The following is a 22,388-nucleotide window of genomic DNA, read 5'->3' as shown; positions in this document are numbered from 1 at the left end:
TACAGTCCAAATGCCGACCCAAATCCCCCAAAAAGATAAAAAAAAGGCAGAATTTATTTTATCGCTTCTAAGAATTTCACATAATTGCAAGTGCAACAAAATGGACTGCAATGATGATTTCAGCCAGAGGAGGATGTTAGCCAGTACAAAATTTTGAAGTTATGTACACCACCTTTAAGGTAAGCTAAAAGCAGATTTTATGGGGGAAAATATATGTACAAAGGCTCTTTGAACTTACTTGGGCATTGTTAACACATACTTATCTGAACAATATACTACTTTCAACTTTTTCAGGACACTCCAAACGACAAACCCCACCTTTGATGAAAAAGAAGTGTGTTTAGCTCAAGTAGGGATGAGAAACACCGTTCTAACCATTCATAGTCCAAAACACAACAATTACGTTTGTGTTTTTCAACTACTTGATCATATGCCGTGTTGTTTGTAAACTCGAGGGAAGGACGGTCTCGTCTTTGTGCGTGAGTCAGGCCGCGTCGGTCACACCCATCCCCGGCTCTCCCCCTCCCGCTCCGGCCGCCATGTTCTGGAGGAGGGGAAACCTTTAGCTTGTCTTTAGCATTAGCAACACTTTGGCTAGGCGGAGGCGCAACAAGCTCACCGCAATAAGTACACTATCTTAATTTCCCCCCCCCTTGCCTTGTTTTTTTTTTATCCTCTGGAATTTGAGAAAGCAGTGTGGGGATTTACAATCACTGAGTAACCTTTAAATCCAATAGAGTTCAATATACGGTAAGACACCTCCTTGTTTGAGTACGTACGGGAATTATTTAGACGTTCTCCGGAGTCCCCTAATCCAGTTTTGAGTGGTGATGTCTCCTCCGAGCGCCCGTCTCGGCTATTAGTAGGTTTGCTACATAGCCTAGCATGCTAGGCAACTGATTTAGTAGTTTGTAAACCTGATTTGATGCACACACGCTTGATGCGATATATTTCCAGTAAACACAAAACAAATCAGGACGATGTGACGCTGAGTTGGCGACATCTGACGTCGTTAAATCGACTCGAGAGCACGGGCGAGCTCTGCGGATGGCTAGCCTTACTCCCAACTTTCCCCCCCCACCCGACGATGTGTAACAATGTTCATCATGGATAAAATATCACTCCACTTTGTTATCCGCGTACTGGTGTGTGAACAATAAAACACGGGGAAATCGTTTTGACGATCCTCAAGGTTATATTGCGAATAAAGTTGAGCGAATGAACCCTGCAAGTTACCTCTCAACTTGCTCCCATTAGCACCAACTCACAGTTAGCATTTAGCACGTCTCGGCTGAGATTTCACAAACTTTCGACTTATCAGGATCGAATATTTATTTCTCGCAGTTTTACACGGCGTGGGCGTGTGATTGAGATTGTATGTGATGATAGGAAACGAAAGCTACGTCAGTGACTCGTTGACGATCAATAAGGAAATGCTGTGATTTTCCAGCATTGCGTTTATTAATCGGTTTCCAATCGATTTCCTACGCTTTCCAATAATGGATCATTCCACATCAACCTTTGTTGCCGTTTTACGTCGCTGGTTTAGCATTACAGTAGCATACCAGGGCGCTGTCTTGTGCACAAAGTACTGCTTGGGAGTCCGCAGTGGTGTCCCCAGAGAAGTTGCATGTGCATACTCTAAATTTACATGGTTGGAGAACATCCTCTCTTAGAAAGGGTGACTTGTAAAAATACAAAGCGTCACTCACAAAAGCAAATAATAATCTCAATTCATACCCTTGCTTGTTAAGAGCAGTTTTGCGGTTTTTACTGGTAGCGCTGATAGTCTGACACTATGTAAGAAATGCTTCATCATGATGCAAACATTGCCTGTGTGTACCCTGACATTAGCCGGTAAACAGTCAAGGGTGTAACCCGCCGACTGCCTGGACAAAGTTGGGATGGGCACAAGCACTCCCACGACCTTCTTTTTGTGTAAGCGGTTCTAAAAAAAATGATGGGTGGGATGGGGACAACGTTGGTACAAGTACAGTAATTCATCATACTCGCGGGGAACAGTCTTCGATAAAGGCACCATGATGGCCAAAACCTGTAAAGTAGAAACATTTATTCATCTATTAAATACTCTATTATACATTGAGACAAAAGAAGACACCCAGTTTACAGGGTAAATAATTTGTTTAACAAATATAAGTACTGTACTTTATGTTTTTTCTGTCTTGTTTTTACAAAAAACTTTTCTATTGTCAAATAACAATTTTAACAATAATCTTGTTACTCTAATGCACAACTTTATTTGGCACAATCCACTTCACATGACACATTATTGCCATTATGTGTGGAGGTTATGAAAAACTGCATTTACTTTCCAATGGGCAACCCGGAATCTTGAAAGAGCCATACAAGATGAATTAGGTCTATGTGTATAGCCAATTGGCAGCTCCTTGGATTCAACATCATTCATAATGTATTAGGGGTGGGAAGATATGCTTTGTTCACGATTTGATTGCATCACGATACTAAGGTGCCGATTCGTTTTATATCAGGATCCTTCGATAATTGCAAATTTACAAGTATTGCAATTCGATATAATTGATGATTGAAATTTAATTTTCTTTCCTTAAATGCAAGCAAATTAATATAATACACTTCAGTGACAATAAACCATGAATAATTTTCAAGCAATGCTCATCAGTCTGTGTCAGTCAGACCGTAAGCTAACATTAATATCAACTGAGTCAATGAGAACATAACATGTACGCTGTGCAACTGGTTTACAGCCATGGAATGTGATAAACTGATATGTAAAGGTAACTCAAATGTGGCCCTTTAATGATCCTAATCACACTCAACACTCATAGATAGATAGATACTTTATTCATCCCCGTAGGGAAATTCACACTTCCAGCAGTATCCTTGTGTTGAAATTAAACAATAATAAAGAAAAAGGAATATAATACATAAATACCCAATGTAACGTGTTGATATAGAGTATTTAAATAGTGCTACATAAAATACACACTAACAAAAATAGGGTCATATGCAAATGTGGGGGTGTCGTTTTATGTGGGCTTTTACTTCCCCGGGTGGAGTTAAAGAGCTTCATGGCACCAGGAAGAAATTCTCTCCTCAGTCTAGACTGTGACAGCAGTCTGTCGCTGAAGGTGCTCTTCCGTTTTCCGTCGTTAGCTTTCTTCAACCACTTCCCACTTCCTTTTGCTTTCCCGCAATATAATGTCACAAAAATCGATTCCGGGGAGAAATATAGATTTAAAAAAACTCCCCAAAATAATTACATATATATATATATATATATATATATATATATATATATTTATTATGTGTTACCTTTATAAGATATTGATTTTTTTTTTTTCCATTATCAAACAGTTTTGAAAAAGCGCTAGGGAGTCACTAGGGAGTGTCAAAGAACCGTATGAAGCTTTAGAGCAGGGCTTCTTAATTATTTTCGGTCACGCCCCTCTTGGAAGAAGAAATCCTCTGCGCCCCGCCAAGACAAGCTGTCTCACGTATGAGTACAACTCCACCTGCAACGTCATTGACGCCTAGACTGAAAATGGGCGGGTCCAATCTTCAGCCAATTTGTATGCACTACACACCGCACGATGATAATCAAACCGAGATGTCAATGCTTTATGAATAAGTGTTTAAGGGTTCCAACCAACCAAGCATAGTAGGGCTGCAACTTACGATTATTTTGATAGTCGACCACTCACCGATTTTTGAAACGATTAGTTGAATAATAGGATAATTATTCATTTATAATTTAGCATTTAATTGTATAAAAATGATAATACTAAATGTAAACGATAAAAATTAAGTTTTTAGTGAGCAAACCCAAGATCAGGCCAGGGACTGTCAACAGTGGAGAAGGCTGTCTGTCCAGAGTTGCGTCCTCATTGGTGCCCGGACAACCCATGCGATTGAGGGATCCGAGAACCGAGAACATTCTCGTTCAAAATTTAAATAAAATGAACATAAACAATGAGGCACAGTGCAGTTCCAGGAACAGGCACATGGATAATACATGTAAATTAAATAAGCAGCATCAGCACAATGAACACAGGAACAGGACTAAGGAAAATTTTTAATACGAAGGGCAAAAAGAAGAAAAATTGATTAAAAAAAATGAGCCAATGCAGGAAAACGATCAATGCAGTGGAGCAATTGACTGAGGTTGACAGGTATGCAATAACCTGTGAACCATCAAAGAACCGGCATCCTGTCATACCAGCAATCACCAAAGCAGCGTAAGTGATATTTAATACTGTAGTTGACTAAATAACCAATATGAGTATTCAATAAATTAATGAATTAATCAATTCAATTATTAAATTTTAAATTCATATCGGTGATTTTGTCCGATTACTCACTGATATGATATCTTAAAATAGTAAGTCTGAACAACACTTGTTATTTTTTTGCATTGAACTTCTGTCTTTTTTACCAAGCTTTGTAGGTGTGACTTATTTGGTGTGTAATTGGCTTTCATAACCAGTTTACACACGCCCCTGGACACACCCCTGGTCATAAATAATAAGCCAGTGTTTTCCAACAACTGCCGTGGCACAGTAATCAGTTGTAGTATTGTGCCGTCAAAATAAAGTACGCGTACTAAGACTTCTAAAGTTTGGGAGCATTTTAGTCCGATACGGTCAATAAAAAGAGTGCTTACAACACAGACCTTGTGTATCATGGCAGTAGCTCGGTGATGCGTGAACATTTAAAAAGCACGTTCGACAGTTGAACTAAACAGTCTGTCTGTAATATTCAAGTAACATTTCACTATAAAAGAGAGTTCAAGCGTTATTTTAGACAGTTCCTGACAAACTTATGTCAAATGAAATGCATGCAGTCCATAGAACAAATATCAACTGTTTAAACGTTAAAACACGGGTCGGGAACCCAAGGCTCGCGAGCCAGATATGGCTTTTTCCATGAGCACATTTGTCTCAGAGATAAAATTTTGCACATACAGTAAACCTCGGATAAGTCGGATCCAGATGGACCGGTCATTTTCATCCGACTTATCCGAGGATCCGACTTATCCGAGGTCGCAAAATTTCGAACTAAGAAGAAATTTAACTCTTAGAAAAGTGCATACTTGTATATGTAAAATGAAATACCAAGCAATGATATCTTGTAACATGAACGTGATTTATTATTAAACTTCGCCGCGATGTCTTTTTGCTTCATGTGCTGATTCTTTTCTTGGAATTCAATGATAGCGAGCTTTTCTTCATACGTTCTAGTCTTGAGACTCCTGCCTTTGGTTTTAGAACTTGAGGCCATCGCCACACCGTAGACCGCACAGACCGCAAGGAAGTCCAAAGAAATTCACACAAATTCAATTTGAATGCTAGCACTACTGTAATAAGAAACAATGGGATTATGATTACGAGGCTTTGTTCTATGACCGCGTGCTGTGATTGAGAGTGCTATCATTCAACACTGAGGAGGAGTTTGATGAATAGCCTCTGCCAATCACGGAACGCCACGTCACATCAAGAAATCTTCCCGGAAAATCTGGGAGGGGTGAAAATCTTCCCGGAAAATCTGTGAGGAGTGAAAATCTTCCCGGAAAATTCCATCGCTTACTGCCACTGGAGGCTGAAATTTAGAGCATTTGGGAGATGTCCTAGGCGACCTGATACCGATCCGACTTATCAGAGGCGAAAACCATTAAAAAGGGTCAATTGTACGGAAAAATCCATCCGACTTAGGCGAGGATCCGACTTATAAAATCCGACTTATGCGAGGTGTAATACTACAGAAAAGCCTAGAGAACAAACGTTCCACGCAATTTGTCCGACTTATCCGAGAATCCGACTTATGCGAGTCCGACTTATCCGAGGTTTACTGTACATGTTTGCACTGTGTGGTTCCAATTCTGACATGCTTTAAATTGATGTTCTGTACGTGCAAAGATGAAGTAGTGCTGGTAATGAGATAAGGTCCAGTAAATTGAGGGACAGAGACAGTTATAACTACAGTTTACAGTCAAGGTGTCACACCAACAGACCCTGTTTTGGCTGTAAGTCACTAAAGAATTCTTCATATGGAAGCTGATTCAATTATGTATGTTCACTGTTGAGGCACTCTATGACGAAAACCCCCAAAATAAACTGTAAACACCCAAAACACCAGCCAAGCACACAGAGCTATTTGATTTGGGTGGGTGAATCTCTACTCACACAGCACGCTTCCTTCTCTTTCCCACGAGATGGAATTTCCTTGTCACAAATGCAATTGTAGCTACGAGCACGATCCTGGTACGAACTAAAAGGACAATGTGTAATATTTAGTGCCTCCCAGTGGTACAAAAATCCGTCGTTCAGAAAAAAACCCATTGATTTGAATACTAAGCAAAAATGCATGAACTACCATACCATGTCAATTTTTATAAAAACTTGGGTCGAGAAAATAGTGGAATCCCTACCTAGAAGTTGTTTTTCTGACAACTTGCTGCTGCGCTATGCTCTTGGCACTATTTTTTTTTCTCATTCGACAATACAGTTCCACCTAGTGGTCAAATATTACACACTGGGGCTTTAATCACAAATGATGAGTTACAGCTGTATTTGAAAAACATATCACAAGAGTTTATATGTATATAGTCTATATATATATATATATATATATATATATATATATGTATGTATACATGTATGTATATGTATATGTGTATATGTGTGTGTGTGTATACCTTAAAGCACTGGTTCTCAAATGGTCTGACTTGAGGACTCACCCTTTGACCCTGAAGACAAGCTGCAACCCAAATCAAGAAAACATCTCCACTTCTCAGATATGTTCAAGGAAAGAATTGTGCCGTTTAAAATACAGATAGAAGAACATATTCACCCTTTTTTCAAAAAACAAAAATGACTGGCAAAACCAACCAACTTCACAACAAGATCCAGCACTTAAAGTACCATATATACTCATATAAATGCCTACATAACATACAAGGGACCCCCTTAAACTGCTTTAAAATAGCCACATACTAAAATATTCAAAATATTAATAAAGCGTGTCCTAGACTTGGATGATTATTAATTTACGTAGTTAATAAAAATTACTATGGATGGAGGTCTGCAACATTATTTTATTTTGAAGGTGGTAACGTTTCAACTTACGAGATAATGTTTAGGGATATTGCCAGCTCGAGGAATTTTTACAATGTTGATAATGTCTGTGTACTGTCTGTACAGCCCTTTGAGACTTGTAATAAACGGCTATACAAATAAACGTGACTTGACTTTTATAAAAAAAAATAGCATCATGGTGCTCTCTGCCCGACTAAAGTGATAGTACAACTTTACAACTTCACAACGAGATCCAATGCACTTATTTGCATTGATTAGCGACCTTAGTGCCTCATTAATTGCGCACCACGATGAACCCGTGAGGTAATTATTTGCCAATGCTTTTGATAACCAATTTTAATATATTTTATCGGTTTGTTATTGCAGCCCTAATTTATTTATTGCTAATATTCGTTTGTCCCCAGTCAAAATATTCTCACGCTTTCCCACGCAAGAACATCCCACCAATATTGGACCTTCAGTAGCTCTACAGAAACTAGGGAGGAGGTAATCATGATTTAGTGTCGTCTGTTGACGTAGGAGTTGTAGAAATGAGTATGAACGTGTAAAGGGTGTGCGTGCATTGTGTGTGTTTGCAGGAGGACCATTTGTTATACGCAGCAACTCTTACAGCTATTTTCAGTTAGACAATTAAATAAATTGAAACCTTTCATAAAAGAAAAAAATGAATAGTTTACTGATAACTCAACAGACTAGAATGGGCCCCAACAAATAATCTAATGATCTTGCAGTTTTAGATCATTATCTTGTCAACATCCACTTGATCTAATATCATCATATCGCCCACCTCTACTTTGTCTTTATCTCTATTTGCTTAAATATTGTAGCCATTATGGAGCATCTGTTACTGTACATGCATAGAAGTCCAGTAACAAGTGTAATGACAATGCTTGGGTTTTGATTGGAATGCAGGAAGTTCTTCCCTATATTGCCTTTCCTGGCCTCACTGTCAGTTCCCCAATGAGCATTGACTTAAGCAAAGGAGTCCTCACAAAAAACGCTCTCTGCACACCCTTCACAAATGGGTGGGGTATATCAACTGCTGTCTGTTGCATACAATGTAAGTCCGAAACTCATCAGGACTTCAGGTTTCACCCAGAAGTTTATTTTCCCGTCCAGTTGGGTAAACCTAAGCATGCACCATGCCAAACTACTAGGGGGCAATAAGTTTGTCCAAACCTGTGCGGCGTCTTTCACCATGGGAGATTCCCGTGTGACTTAACACATCCAAAGAGCTAGCTTTTCTAGATTTACTAGGTTCACTTCTTAAGCTTGTCTTTAAACATAGCGTGGGCTGTGCTCAGCCAGGCTCTACTAGCACGAGCTTGGCCACCAGGTGTTCATCAGTGAGCCCTACCTCTTGGCCCCTCTGGTGGGGTAATGGTAGGCCGCAGATCGTTACCCTTTTTATCAAATCACAGCGAAGTAAAATGTGGTGACATTATATGTTTTGTCTGGAGTGTGGGTTTGGTGGTTTTGTTAAATTTTGTCCTTATATATGATGTGGCTCATTCTAAAACAATTGCTTCCATGGAAAAGGTTCCCGACTCCTGACCAAGAATCAATGGGACTAACGAACCCCTTTACCATAAGGCAACTTTTAATGTGTTTTTTCAAGGTAGTAGCTTCCAAAATATATGGCCTGGGTTGATTCATTTTGATATTAAAGTTGTTCAACAGCTTAATGTTAATTTTACAATGATCATGTTTACATATAAGTTTACCATAGGATGTTTTTTTTTTAAACCACAACACTTTCTTTTCAAATTTACTGTAAAAAAAATGTAGCGTTCGTCTTACTGTCATAAGTGACACATTTAAATCCGTTAGTTCAAAGGTGAAAACAATGTCAGGTAATATTCCTATTCCCATTTAAAATAATTTATCTTAAATAAGGTGGTGAAACCATGCAAACCCATACCTATCAGTCCTGAATTTGACTGGACTGTTTAAGCTGGGTGCTTCATTTCCATCTTTCTAAGTCCCAACATTTTAAGTTGCATCCTGAATCTAACAAGATATTCTTACATTTGCCCCGCAAATGAAGTATCTTCTTTGTTGTCCCACTCATTTCCAGTACATTTTAGTTCAGGCTGATCCACCTGCACCCAGTATAAGGGTTCATTGCAGACTTTACAACTTTCTAAGGCTCAAACAGCATGTGAAAAATTCCTCGTAAGGTTCACTCGTTAAGGGAATCGGTATATATCCCACAATGTAAGCGAGTGTTTTTTGTCTTTTGCGAAATAATGTCAACGCCATACTTATTGCTCAACACATAATTGCCAGTCAGAGGCAGATAGCTGAGGGTGTGGATTAAAACAAAACCTGATTGATGTGAGTTAATCTGAAACGGCAACCCGTTGTTGTTTTATGATTGGCCTATTATTTTCATGGCGTAATGCTGTCTGAGTCCGATATTTACTATTATGATATTTTGACGGACCTCTATTGACACATTAATAACCTCATCCATATAGGCTTGTGGTCCAAGTACGCTCAGCACAAGATGGGCTGAAGTAAAGGGGTCTGGTTGTGTTTTTTGTGTGGGTTGTTCCGGTGAGCTTGTGCGTGCACGCTTGTGCATGTGTGTAGTAGTGGGGGTAGCGATGGACAAGACAGACTCTCTTCTCTTCCTCCTGTCCGCAGTGAGTGAATAGGTGATTATTGCAGCAGATGTGTAATTAGGGCTCAGTCTTATTCATGAGGATGCAGGTCGATGAGTGAAAGTTGGTGGGTTGGCAGCAGGGTATGTTCGTCAAGAATCACATTTCACTGGCATTAAGTGAATTTATGGGATGTGCCAAGTTGTTTTCTTATTCCCCGAACACCCTCACTTATCCCTGTTTCCTCTCCAGCTGTCCTTCAATGGCATGGCTAGTCCGGAACATGTCCTTATAATCGAACATTGAAAGACTGTCTTTGCAAATGAAATGTACAACTTTGAACACTCCCTTCTTGCACCACCACTTGATTGTGGGGCATGCTGGTACATGCTGATTGCACATTGGATGTACATTCACTGATGATACGACTTGGGATGTTAATTAAAAAGCAGACTGTACAGACACGAGTATTTGCTTTAACATTAAAGTCAATATTATCAGATGGAATGCACTTCAATGCTTTAGTTATTTATGATCATTTCTTTCTGGCCCATTTGACTGTACAGTACTTGGTTTGGGGACTTGTACAAATTGCACTGAGGCTCCCTTTGACTTATAATGGGAGCTGCAGTTCTGGTCGCGGCTTGCCAGGAGGCTCATTTGTTAAGGAATTTACACTGAAGCCAATGGGCTCCCATTGACTTGTCAATGTCCATAACTCTTGCATTGCCATTGGCGGCTATAGCAGTCAATAGTTCAATTAAAGCATGTTTTTTTAAGAGCAGTTGCAGATTCCTATAATGGCCATCACTGAATGTCAAAGCAATTATTTAAGTCTAGCTAATGAACAGTTTTACTTCTGAACTTTAATAATTCAGTTTGTTTTATCATCTTTCTTCATAGTATTAAATATTAAAGCCAACCGGACTCAAACTTAAACAATCAAACTGGATTTTTTTCATCTTGATTTACAATTATGCTTACCTTATATGACCATTTTCTTAACTTCATTGACAATCCTTTGTATGACCACCATTAACATCTACTGATAGCAAACTCAAAAGAGATTAAAAATTTATATAGTTTTTTATTTCCCGACGGTTAATTTTTTTTGAGAGAGGCTTATTCTAAACAACATTGTAGGGCATTATTCTGGTTTTCTAATATTTAGCTCACATGACATCCTCTTACTAATTGTATTATTGGTACTTATGTTCTTTGAGGAGTTGAACTTATGCTCATGGTTTAGCTTTTGCTCACATTTTACACAATTTTTTCTTATGTATTTAATCTCAAGTTTGTGCATCCTAGGTAATGGCACAAGTGCAAGTCCTGCTGGCACTTTGTTTGTGGAGATGGTTTTAACAGACGTTCTGGAGGACTCAGGAACCCTGCACTGGCCTGAAGAAGCCTCATAAATTCTTATCCAGCAGAACCTTTTTCAAACAAGGACACTGTATTGTACTTGCTGTGAAAGGACACACAGCTGTTGATTTAAACCCCCCACCCCAAAAACTTGGTGTAAAATCTTCTATACCTGTGAGCATTTATTGTTTATCTCTGAGTGTCCCATCTCCACCGCAACGATGCCAAGCTCCACCATCCGTCGCCAAATGAAGAACATGGTCAACAACTACTCCGATGCTGAAAAAAAAGTCCGGGAAGCCACCTCGAATGATCCTTGGGGGCCCTCATCTTCACTCATGTCCGAAATTGCCGACTTGACCTACAATGTGGTAGCCTTTAGTGAGATCATGAGTATGATCTGGAGACGACTAAATGACCATGGCAAGAACTGGCGCCATGTTTACAAAGCGCTCACCCTGCTCGACTACCTGATAAAGACTGGTTCAGAACGAGTGGCACTGCAATGTAAAGAAAATATCTTTGCCATCCAGACACTGAAGGACTTCCAGTATGTTGACAGAGATGGTAAGGACCAAGGCATAAATGTGAGGGAGAAGAGCAAACAGCTTGTTGTTCTTCTTAAAGATGAAGATCGCCTCAAAGGAGAGAGGTAGGACATTGATTTTTAAATGTAAATGTGCAGCAGCTGGTGATTGAATATATTTTTAGCTGTCTATCTCTTCTATGTACACAGAATTTGGTAAGATCCTGGGGCTGCACGATTAACCGAAATAAAATCGAAATCGCGATATGACGTAGTGCGATAGCGTAACTGCAAACCACTGCGTTTTTTTAAGGGTTCATAGTTCCACTTTTTTATTTGATTGACGAAGTGTTTGGCCAACAAGAATTGTCACATATAGGCGTTTAACTTTGCCGGGCAATCAGAAGCAGGTTATAATGGCAACAACCAATAAAGGCGAGGCAAAGTTTGCAAGACACGTGTGCACAACTTTGATAGGCTGGTGTGAGCTGCCGGTCGGCTGAATACCGCATACACAAATGGCCAGCAAAACAAACGCTAGAGCTTGTAGCTTAACCAGCTCGTTGCATTGAAAATAAATTCATTAATTGGATTCTGATGAAAGTCAGAAAAGCGCAAGGAAAAGCTGATCACCAGCGGGTGCTCCCTGGATTTTTATCGCGTCCGGGAATTGACCGAGGCGGCATCTCTTAAACCACCACTCCCGAACGTGGCTAGTCACAAACACCAAATTCAGCGGACGACTTGGAGCTACCATTCATGGAAAACCACACATTTTTGACTCTTTTTATTTCAATCATCACAAAGACATTGCAGAAGTTGCGGGGGCGCGACTCTAGCGGGTAGCTTGCCAGCCCCATAATTGTTTTTTTACACTGAAAGCAATAACCCTCCATTTTCGTTATCCTTTTGTATAATGACAATAAAGACCATTTATTCAACTGGAATTTGTTTTTATTTGAACATCTATAGTTGATATTTTGTTTGTAGTATACTTTCTGTCTCTAAGTACGTCAACTCAAGTTATGTTTGCATGTCACAATGTTTATTTTCTTCCCGGAAAAAAACCCCACCACAGAAAATGCAGTTTTATTTTAAAATCGAAAATTGCATCGAAATCGCGATACTGCTCTGAAAAATTGCAATGTTTTTTTTCACAAAATCCTGCAGCCCTAGATCATACACATTTTTGTTAAGGGATCAGGCCGGAAGCCCCCCATGCCCCCCAGATCTTTTTTTTTTTTTTTTTTTAATTATTATTTTTTTTTAACTTACTTTTTCCCCTAGATTTTACAGGATTAGACTTAAAATTGCCATGCTTATGTGGCATCCCAACCCAATGGCTAGACATATCAGAATACTTTTCTCAGATCTACAGTATTCTGCTATGAATCCTGGGCACATAGTAACTCATCTGTAGGGACTTGCACATTGCAATGGGAGACACATGGTTTTAGTCCTGGAACTGTCTTAGGGACATGTGTCGAAGTCAAGGTTTTCTACTGCCCTTAAGTTGGTTTTGTTTCATCATTGTATCGTACACTAGGAATCATTGTACCGTAAATTTCAGACTATAGAGTGCACCTGATTATAAGCCGCACCCACCTCATTTGAGGAGGATAACCGCTTTTGTACTTACACAAGCCGCACCTGTATATAAGCCGCATGCGCCCACATTAAAACATCTAACACAATCACGAAATTAACCCAAACCCGACTTTGAGTCCCGCAATTGTAACTGATATGAAGTACACAGTTCAAATACAGCAACCGGCAAATTTAATTTAAAATGATACCGGTACTTAAGATATGACTCAGACCTGCAGAGTCCGGGTCCCGATGAAAATAATCCAAGGAAAAAAAATGTATATTTCCAAAGGTAAGGGTGGGAAAAATATATCCACTATTGTCCGCTGTGTCCACAAACACGTCTCACCTTTACTCCACTTCCCATCAGCCCCCGTTGTATTCGCCCCTTCTTTTTGATTTGCCAGTGAAAAACATATCAGAATAAGTCTCTAAAATAAATACATTACAAAAATATACAGTTGCAAATATATATTATACATGGTTACACATATTTACAAAGAAAGACGGTACACCGAGAGAGTTTTCAAAGCTTTAATGATAATATTATAACTTTCATCCCAAACCGTGTCTGTGAAGGGTAGCAAAACGCTACAAGGAACACGCTCGCAACACAAGGAAACGGGTCCGTTCATCTTCCTCCTTATAACTGACGTCGTTAAAGTCGCCTTCCCCGGTTATCTCGCGTCCCAGGGAGCATGGACTAAATGCCAGTGACTGCAGCAAGGCTTTAAGGCTAGGACCTTAGCTTGGCCTTTTGGCTGAGAGTAAGAGTCCTAGGCTTTGTAGCGTATTATGAACTGACCGATAACAGGTAATGGATAATGAATAAAGAAGATAGATCAATAACCCTTAAAAAATCCCTCACCCCCACTGGGCTTTGTGGCTTATTGTGAACTGACCGATAACGGATAATGGATAGTGAATCGAGAAGATGGAACAATGACCCTTAAAAAATCCCCCCCCCCCAGTTTGGGAAATGGACTTTGTCATATAGACATCGTCCTACGCTCCTTTATTCAAAAACACGCTAGCAACACACTCGTATATATTCCACTGGTCTAAATCTTACCTTTTGTACTCAAGCGCTGCTGGCGGCTGTTAGAAAAAGTACATAAATTGGCCGCATCACTGAATAAGCCGCAGGGTTGAACATTTAGGAAAAAAGTAACGGCTTATAGTCCGGAATTTTCGGTACATTTTTTCACTGTACATTACCTCTCCTTGATGAGAGTGTTGTTTTTGTCTAATATATTTTTGCACTTTACCTTTTTGTATTTTAATCCAATTACATTCAAAATAATATTTAAGTTAAGTGAATGATATAATATTGTTATTATTATTATTGTTATTATTATTGATAATACTATTTTGATAATACTATTTTTATTAGCTATTTTATCTCTTCAAGCCCACTTTTGTTTAGATAAAAACAGTACTCTACTAATGGTTCCTGAATACTACCGGCTTCTTTCATTTAATGTAATGGGGATTTTTATATCAAAGGACTTTTGACCCTGTTGAAATTCTTATTTATAGCCATGACCATAAGAACATATTCATTTATTTATCCGATCTTCTTGTAATACACTTCTTAGGTTTTCAGGGGTTAGCCTAGGTTCACCAGACTATATGCCTAAATTAAAATATATTTCAGCATTTGATCATTCAGCTCTCCAGCCATTTTACTTTGACACCCCTTGTCTAAAGTATTTCCTTGTCGTAGTTGGAACTTGTTAGAATCTGATTAATTTACATGAGCTCTTGTGCAAGACACAAACCATACCACACTCAGCCAATGAGGTGCAGCTATGGGTTACATTGCAATTTCCATGCATTAACTATACTGACAATGAAATTTTGTCAAGGAGATTTGCTTATTGTGGCAAACATTTAATATATTTTCTCATCTATGAATGCATGTTATATGTATTATAAACTGCTTTTATTCTGTTTTGTGTAAAGAAGATAGCCTAGCTTACTTAGCCTCTTTAAAATGTATCTTGTTTTGTCTGGCAAGGTCTCAGGCTTTAAAGACCAAAGAGCGCATGGCACAGGTTTCCACAGGCAGCAGTCAAATGGGCTTTGGTCGAGGCTCATCCCAGCCCAACCTCTCAACTTCCTACAGTGAGGAATATGGCAGGTCCGAGGGTTCGCCTGCCTCTTACCATGGCTGTGAGTAGCATGAGGGCACATTATATTCTAATAAATTTTACCCTAGTAAATTGCATATTATTAGCAAAAGTACGAGTATTTATTTATTTATTTATGTTACAGTGATTCCAAAAACTCCACAATCCATAAGAGCAGTTGTTCTCAATTGGTCTGACCTGAGGACCCAATTTAAATGACACGCTGCAAGCCAAATCAAGAAAAAAAAAATCAAATTAAAGGATTGTGGAGTTTAACGTTTAATGTAGTTTAAGTTGTTAAGGTTTGAAGTACCTTCAAGAAGTACTTAAATGGCGACACTCATACAATATTTTCCTATTAAGCAATCATTACCTTCGAATTGCTGGTCACATTCTTGGAACCCGTTGTTGTGAAATCAAAAGGAAATGAAACTCTAAATAACAAAATGAAAACACAATGCGTACGGTACTGATTGACTAAACACATGGAAGCAATCAAGCAGGGCATGATCTACCCTTCATTTTTGTTCTTCTTAGCATTCATTTGCCTGGACAAAGGTCTCTGACCCTTTGGAAATGTGTCTGCAACACACTTTTGGTCCTTGATTCACTAGTTAAGAAGCACTGCACTAAAAATAGTAACACAAATTAAATAAAATAAGTAATCAGGAGGGACGGACAAAATTTAACTAAAGACGTAAACTCTGGCCTGTTTTCTTTTCACTGTCTAGCAGTCAACCATTTGTAAATAGCACCAGTACTGCAAGTGTGAGTGTGCATGCTTTAGCAAGCATATGGTTTGAGCTTGCATGGGTCATACGTGTTTCAGAGTGCACTCAGGATCTTAGTGTGTGGCCCACATTCCTTTTGAAAGTTTGAGCATGTTGCTGTGAGGCGGAAGTCCAATTGCTGAGTCATCATTTGGGTGTACGGGACTTGAATCTGTCCGTCATTGTGGGCGTTGCCTGGAAAGATTTTTGAGATTCCGCTTGAATCTCTGCGCTATTGTGTGTTGGCAGGCTGTAACCGAAAACAATAACTGCTTAGTTGACCTATCAAATTCCCTTGTTCTTAATGAGTGTAAAGTAGGTCAGAATGCACAATATAAGATGGTCACTAAGGTTTGGTTCACACTGCAGAGCTTACTGCTCAATTCAGATTTTCCTCGCCTTCCCCCATTGAATCCTGTCCATGTGATGGGATTTGAATGTAAATATTGTTACCAGTAGAGTATTTTATCGCTTCAAGAATGTACTCGACATTTTGTGAATCCACGATGCTATGGTTGGATGTTCCGTGCGTCAAAAAATAAGCAAACGTTCATATTCCGCGAATGTATGATTTAATGACACTCTATGACATCTATCGTCCACCATGATTGTGGAATTCACCGCTTATTCCCGCCTGGTTGAAGGTAGAAAAGTAACGTTTGCAGCCTAATGATGACGTGCAGGTCGCATAAATGCGCCCTGACCATTCACACAGAAGTCACATTCCAAAAGATAGGATACGTATCGGATTTAGGACGACATATGAAAGTGGCCTGGGTCTGGTGTGATAAGTCGATATGCGTCGTTCAGACGGACTTTAACATACCGGATACAGGTTGCATCGCTGCAAAAAAATCAAATTTCCTTGCTTTGTGAACCTAGCCAAAATGCAATACATTTTAAGAATATAGACCACCAGGAGGTGGACTGATACTGGGACGCCCAGGGGAAAAAAAGCCTTATTTTTTTGCTTATATCATTTTTATTCATCTTAAATAGACACATTTTTTTCATCCAAAATAAATTTAAAGATTGAGTCCGCAGCATATCAAAGTTTTATCGTAGTATATTGAGCAATGATTGATCAGTCGACAAATATCCCGGACAGCTAACGGAATCGAACCCGGCTGTGAGAGCGCCTTATCCTACCCACTAGGCTACTAGGATTATAGATGACAAAGGAAAGGCATTACTTGTAATTTTCTCATCACACTATTTTCACTTACAGTGCCACATTGAACAACGCTGTAATCAAAGCCATAATGGAAAGACTTTAGCCAAAACAGAGTAAAAATAGTGCGATGATAAAATCGAATGCCTTTCCCCATTTCATCCACATCCCTAGTGGTCTAGTAATCATACAGTGGATTTGGGCTTGTCACAATTATTATTGTTAAAATTAATGTTATTATTATGCTGGGTTGTGTGAATATAGTTAGACAATAAACCGTTGCATGGTACACAAAAGGTTGCCGGCCACTGGCCTATACAAGCATTGCTCAATTTTTACTTGTACCAAGTATTCAAAAGCTGTTTTACACTAGGAATGCGCACAAACCAAAAATGCTACGAGCTTAACAGAAAATAGAAGGTCTAAACTGAAAAAAACAACATATTTTTAGATATGAAATAGTTAAAATATTAGAACTATTTTACAGAGTTTCTAAATTAAATGTAAAAAATAAAATGATATTATATCAATTCATTTTAAAATCAATTGAATTAAATATTAATCGATGAAATTTCAAGTAATACTTCTTTATTGAAAAAAAAAACCTGTGCAGAAAGTTCAATGCACCCCTATTATACATACAAGGGTGTCTGTCTGAATATGTGGTATTAAAATATCTCAAACTTTAAAAAGAGCCCTCACAATTCTCAATACATAACACTTTAACGTACTTTCACAATTCTCTCTCAAATTTTCGCGTATGTTGTTGTTTGGTAATGTTTTTGTGTTTGATGTTGTCCAACAGCCACATCTCCCAATGCTGGATCAGAATTGGAACAAGCCCGACCTCAGACAAGTGGTGAGGAGGAGCTGCAGTTGCAACTGGCTCTGGCCATGAGCAGAGAAGCAGCAGAGCAGGTACCAAGCACTTGGAAAAATAAAGAATCACCTATAGTCCACTCCTGACTGGGTGGAATCTGATCTTGGATCAATGGCTTCAATAGGCCAGTTTCAGATCTTTGAGACGAATTGTGGTATATATATTATGTGTAGTTTACTATAAAAATGAAACCATCTATCTATCTATTTACCTTGGTCATATCCCTCAAGAGGGGTGACCAACAGCAAGACAAACACATACAATAACAAAGAAAATAAAAGAGGAAAAATTGCAAAAAACACACATAAAAATTGTGGGACCATGGCCAGCTCAAATGCCCAAACACCCAAACAAGATAAGCACCGGCACCCAAGTTGGTCATGCTTTCGTCCCTCCAGATGCAACGGGACACAAGAAAATGGCCATGTCACTCGGGTCAGGGTGACACAACACATTCTTTTGTTCAACAGCAGGGCCCGACCGCTTTCACTGGTTACCCCTGCCGCATCATACAGGTGTCCTGCCCATCCCTTAGAACACGTCCAAAAATCCCACTATCCTTTTAGATTAAAAAAAATGAAACCATACATTATCTATCTTATAAATTTGATGAAAACCCTTAGGGGAAGATTACTGTTGGGATAAATTAGCTGTAGCATGCAGTATGTCACTACTAATGCCTTTTTACAGGAGGATCGCATACGCAGAGGGGATGACTTGAGACTACAGATGGCGTTGGAAGAGAGTAAGAAAGGAGGTCCAGACTCTGGCAAACTGGCACATAGGAAAAAGGAGGTTAGTTACCATCTAAGCATGAACATATTGTGAGACAGCACTATTACTCTGATTTAGTCTCTCCATGGTTATTTTGCCTGACATGATCTTCTCTTGGTGAAGCAGTAATGAAACTACCTTTTTATCATGAGGTGACCTAGATAGCTTACTCACTTCATAGTCTCGATAGATATCTTTAATTTACTAGCAAGCACTCATCAAACATCTTTGTAGTTATATAAAAAAAGCACAGTTTAAAAAAATATATATATTTTTTGAAAATGTTTTTTGTGTTTGTTTCAACTTAAACATCCTACCCACCACCATAACTATTTATAAATCATCTGTTTAATTTTTAGCCGCAGTCATCTCTGATGGATTTAATGGATGTCCCGGAGCCAGGTGCCAGTGCTGACCCCTGGGGTGGAGGTGCCCTGGGCAAAGGAGACCCCTGGAAATCTTATGGTAATATTTTAAGTGTATATTTTCTTAATTTTGACATGTATCATGGATGTATCAGGTAACATTTTATGTAACGGGCGTGGAAGAGGCTCACTCCTACACGTAACTCCACAAACTATTGACTCTTTGTCTGCTTGGAATGCTGTTCTGCAGGCCCAGTGACAGTAAAATGAAGTGAAGTGTAGGGCTTCGTATGCACAAAATTACCCACTGACAGACCACATTAAATGTCACGTTTGTGAGGAGAAATACCTGCATCCAGTTTTCTGGGCAGCTGTGGAAAAAAACACCAAAAACTATTGATCTTTTTTTTTTCTTTAATTTTATTTTGACACTTATTTGGATTATACCGCAAAATTCGGACTATAATCCGCAAACCTTTCCCCAAATTTTCAACCCTTGTGCAAGTTCTCCTACTTAAAAATATGATTGTAATTGTCTTTAGAGAAAAAAAACTCCAATTTGTCTGATTTGTAAATAAAATACTTGCAAATTATGGTGGAAAATAATTAGTTGTGGTCTATAACAAACGTTAATCTCAATATTTTGTCATATACCTTTTAAGTCAGCAATGACAGACTCATTATTGATTGAATATTAAATATGAAAGTGCTTGGTACATGGCCACTGAACGTTAAAATAAGAAAATAACTTTTTTTTCGGGAATTTGAAAAATATCCGGACGTTTGCTGTAAATTAGATTTTGTATTGTGTACACCTATTTTCCGAGTACAGGACATTACTGTAGTGCTTCTTTCTGCCGCTACCGGCGGTGGTGGCGCTGTGAGTGGTCACCCAGCATCCACCCCGAAGAAGATATCCGGCTTCTACTTCCTAGTTCGTGTGTAGACACACTGAACTTTATCTCTAGCACGCTAAGAATTTTGACATTTTTATTGTTTAATATCTTGTGCATTCATTCGATATGGTTGGTTTAAAGTTTAAAGAAGAAGTGGCCCGTTTCTTTTGTAATGAAAATGGAATAAGAAAGCTTGATGCGGTTAAGAAAATGGTTGGATCGCCAAATTGTTTTAAAAGTAAGTTAAACTTAACTTCATTTATCTTTATAGTCAAGACAAGTCAGGTTTATTTGGAAAGCCCTTAATCACGAGGAGTCTCAAAGGGCTTCACAGACTACAGAATGTCAACGCTTAATGTGTAGCTTTGTTTTTCAGTACTTTGCGTTATCATTCAACCTGCTTTGTTTCGTTATAGAGCATATTATTTTATTAAACGTTTATTTTTCTATTTCAAAGAAATACAGTTTACTTCTACAAGCCTTAAACATACTTCTATAAACCTTTAACATACATTCCATACAAAATATAACACTGAAGCAACTTACAAACAATCGTTCCAAAGTAGGGCAGCGTCTGTATGTATTTCTCTGTACTAATGCACAAGCACGTATTTTGTATATGAAAAGAAAAACAAAATAGTTATCTACTAGAGACCTTTACCCAAGATATGTAGTGTGTTTGGCAGGAGCTGGATTACCAACTTGATGTATGCAGTGTATTTTAGGCAGTCCGCAAAGGAACATTTGTATAATCATTCACATAATCCACATACTTTGGAATTTTGGTCGATCCTTTATATTGAATTCATGCAAAATCATCATGAGTTCAACTTTACAACTGCAGTTCTAGAAGCCTGTAAAAGACGGTCCACTACCAACATATGCATCAACATTGTTTGTTTGTTTGTACATGATTCAAATTGAATCTTTTCTTCCGGCGCCGTCACGAATGGCAGCCACTCCAGCAGCTCCCATGTTATTTTCGATTGTTCTCGATTGTTCTCAGCTCAGGGATGCTGCTGGAAATGTGAATTTCCCTTCGGGGATGAACAAAGTATCTATCTATCTATCTATCTATCTATTTCCCATTCAGATTTGGTAGAATAAATATTTTAATCTCCGACATTATTTGGTTTTAATTGAATTTGCCTTACTCATGAACTTTCTCTGATGTGTTTATCTCAAAGGATTTTTTGAAACACCCTGTATATTATTTATAAATTGAACAACTGCACAGCATTCACGCAAGTATGTCCCTTTAAAAAATGAAATATTAAAAACTTACTAATCATATTTAGAATATTACATCTGGATGACAAAGAATGGCCTTTGGTGTGGTTGTTACTTATGAAGCAAATGCCGTCAGATTATTAGTATTCACTTGAAAAAATGTCTGCAGGTGACCTCATATTTTCAGCTTTAATTACTCACAATCAAGAACCTGAAAAACGAATAGTGTGTGGAAATAGCGAGGAAAAAAATCTCAGGTCTCAATATTGTTTCTCCTTTCATCTGCAGTATGCATATTGCCTAATGACTTCCAAATTGGACTGTGATGTACTTTGAAACCCCTTGTGATGATGCATCCTCTTGTGGACTCCCAAGGTCCTGCTTCAAAGTCTGCAACTTCAGCGGACCCATGGGGGGGTTCTGCCTCAGTTCCACCCGTGAAGGCCAGTGATCCCTGGGCATCAAACACCACTCCCGCATCCGATCCCTGGGGGTCGGCAGCGACTCGCTCTAAAGTTTCCAACACAGGTAGCAATCTAGAGGTTGAAAGGATTGCGGGCTTCAAAGCTCTTTGCTTGAACCATTGCTTTTTTTGCACCATTCTCGTATTATAAAGCACACCGGATTATAAGGAGATTATGAGGCAATTTTTTTCCATGAAATTTGTCCTTAATAACGGTTTTAAAACAATGTGCATGCAAAGTTCTTTCGTAAAAATGTCACAAATTACTGCAGACGATAAGCATATCGTCATATTCACTTTCGGTGTGGACTGCACTGAGCGAGAGAGAGAGAGAAGGAAGTGCCTTGCGCTTTGTGCAGGGATCCGCCCACCTGTACTGCTCACCCAATCAAAGTCTTTGACAGCGTTTTCATTTATAAGTTTAAATGCTTTCTTATCGAACTTCAGCATTAAGTTGCTCCGGCTTTATATGGCCCAAAATCGGGATGAAATCACTTGACTTTGGAACGCCACAGACAGATGTGCAATAGTT

The 22,388-nt window shown here is 38.8% G+C and overlaps 1 protein-coding gene across 2 annotated transcripts in view; it reads left to right on the top strand.

Annotated features, from left to right (window-relative positions):
• Positions 1 to 532: 532 nt before the first annotated feature.
• The window catches only part of epn2 (epsin 2), a 33,298-nt gene continuing 11,442 nt past the window's right edge, over positions 533 to 22,388 (top strand). For both annotated transcript variants that reach the window (XM_088353821.1, XM_088353746.1), the window contains exons 1-7: positions 533 to 750; positions 11,009 to 11,714; positions 15,196 to 15,350; positions 18,054 to 18,166; positions 18,819 to 18,923; positions 19,262 to 19,367; positions 21,769 to 21,921. In XM_088353821.1, coding sequence (XP_088209947.1) covers positions 11,284 to 11,714; positions 15,196 to 15,350; positions 18,054 to 18,166; positions 18,819 to 18,923; positions 19,262 to 19,367; positions 21,769 to 21,921 — 1,063 coding nt within the window. In that variant the 5' untranslated portion in view covers positions 533 to 750; positions 11,009 to 11,283. The remainder of the gene's footprint in view (positions 751 to 11,008; positions 11,715 to 15,195; positions 15,351 to 18,053; positions 18,167 to 18,818; positions 18,924 to 19,261; positions 19,368 to 21,768; positions 21,922 to 22,388) is intronic.

The sequence above is a fragment of the Urocampus carinirostris genome, chromosome 1 (assembly GCF_059441175.1).
Source record: "Urocampus carinirostris isolate Australia breed hairy pipefish chromosome 1, RoL_Ucar_1.0, whole genome shotgun sequence".
Taxonomy (NCBI): domain Eukaryota; kingdom Metazoa; phylum Chordata; class Actinopteri; order Syngnathiformes; family Syngnathidae; genus Urocampus; species Urocampus carinirostris.
The sequence above is the reverse complement of the archived record's forward strand: the minus strand, read 5'-3'. Positions and strand labels throughout refer to the sequence as shown.